The sequence below is a fragment of the Protobothrops mucrosquamatus genome, unplaced genomic scaffold, assembly GCF_001527695.2.
Source record: "Protobothrops mucrosquamatus isolate PMUCROS unplaced genomic scaffold, P.Mucros_1.0 scaffold21505, whole genome shotgun sequence".
NCBI lineage: Eukaryota > Metazoa > Chordata > Lepidosauria > Squamata > Viperidae > Protobothrops > Protobothrops mucrosquamatus.
The window spans coordinates 1-1674 of record NW_015407261.1 but is presented as its reverse complement, the minus strand read 5'-3'; the positions used below and the strand labels follow the sequence as shown (position 1 = coordinate 1674).

Genomic DNA, 1674 nt, shown 5'->3' with positions numbered 1-1674 from the left:
TAGACTAGAAGACCTCCAAGGTCCCTTCTATTCTGATTCATTTCATTAGCCTGCATCCTATCAAGGTTTTCAAGAGTAGTTTTGCCTCTTCTCCTTTTCTTTCCCTTCCTGCAACAGGCACTACCGTGGGTTATTGTAAACGGTGCAGGATGGTTATTTCTAATCTCAGTTAAGGCATCAAACGAGGCAGAATAGGGTTAAGTGCTGGGTGTGCTTGCTATCTCAGGGTTGGATCAGTTGGTCATGTGAACACAGCTCTTATTTTCCAATTATTGACTTAGTAATTAATATTTGATATATGGGCAAATAAGGATGGGCAAATAAGATGTAGATAATGATCTGCAAACATTCCCAGGATTCATTGCCATCCTGGGCTATATCTGTCCCCGCTGTGCCGGGTTCAGTTCAGTACGACTGTTGGGGTTGCCTGCTTGCTCTACTTGCGCATCTGCCAGCCTCTCTCTCTCACCAGCCCCATGGCGCGTTCCCAGATGCCTTGCCCTCTCGTCCTCCTTTGCTCCCTCCTGATGCTGCCCTCGGTGCTGCTACAGGAGGTGGGAATGCCTGGGGGACTTTTCCCCGCATCTGTCACAGATGAGGGGGTGCAGAACGCTGCCGCCTTTGCCGTGGAGCAGTACAACGAGCGCAGCAACAACCCCAACTATTTCAAGGAGCTGCATATTGTGAAGGCACAGACCCAGGTGTGTGTGTATGTGAGGGACAATCAGGGTAGGTGGGCAGCCCCATAGGGTCCGTGGGATCCTTGGAACGCTCTGAGCTTGATTGTTTTCTTGAAGACATTTCATTACCAAACTAGATAACATCATCAGTGGAAGGGGCTCTGGAAACAGTGGAAGGGAGGGATGGAGGCAGTTTAGGGGGCTATTTCCAGGGGGGCACTGCATTGTGTCTTGAGCAAATTGTGGCCTGAAAGGACGTGACTGTTTGCTATCGAAATATTTCCAGCTGAACTGATTTTCTTGCTCTCCAGCTATAATCCTTCCAAGGTTGCATCTGATGAAATTAAGCATGATTTAGAATTTATTATACATTTTTTTTTGCTGCAATTACCTAAACATTGTGGTACCTATTTTTTTAAATCCAGGTGGTTTCAGGCATGAAATACTATCTTACGGTGGACATAGGGAAAACAGTGTGTGAAAAGAGCAACGGGCCAATGGCATACAGCGAAATTCAGAAGTGTGAGCTCCTTCCACAAGAGGTGAGATTAGAGGGTTATATTTTTTTGCCGCTGAATTGATGAAAGATGCCTCGTCTCAGCTTAGCTTCTCTAAACTGGACGTTTTTAAGAAGAGACTGGACAGCCATCTGTCCGAAATGGTGTAGGGTTTCCTACCTGAGCAGGGGGTTGGACTCGATGACCTCCAAGGTCCCTTCCAACTTTATTATTATTATTATTATTATTATTATTATTATTATTATTATTATTATTATTATTATTATTATTATTATTATTGTAGCGCTACCTCCTCAGAGGCCGCCAATGCCCAGGCCCTCCCAGCCACGTCCCCCCTTGTCCAGCCTTGCAGCAATGTTCTTTAGAGATCGATGAGATGTCTTACAACCGGAGCTCACGCAGCATTAATGGGTGGCAGGCTCTTCTTGTTGAAGCAGGACTTTCAGGCACGAACTTAACCAGTCTCAGTGGTTGAT

At 45.8% G+C, this 1674-nt stretch overlaps 1 protein-coding gene across 1 annotated transcript; it reads left to right on the top strand.

Moving 5' to 3' along the window:
* Positions 1–476: 476 nt before the first annotated feature.
* LOC107301978 (cystatin-1-like) lies at positions 477–1222 on the top strand (the record flags this gene model as incomplete). The annotated part of the gene is made up of 2 exons (XM_015831122.1): positions 477–701; positions 1106–1222. Coding segments are annotated over exons 1-2 (342 nt in total), but the record flags the coding sequence as incomplete, so codon positions are not given.
* Between the last annotated feature and the right edge of the window lie 452 nt (positions 1223–1674).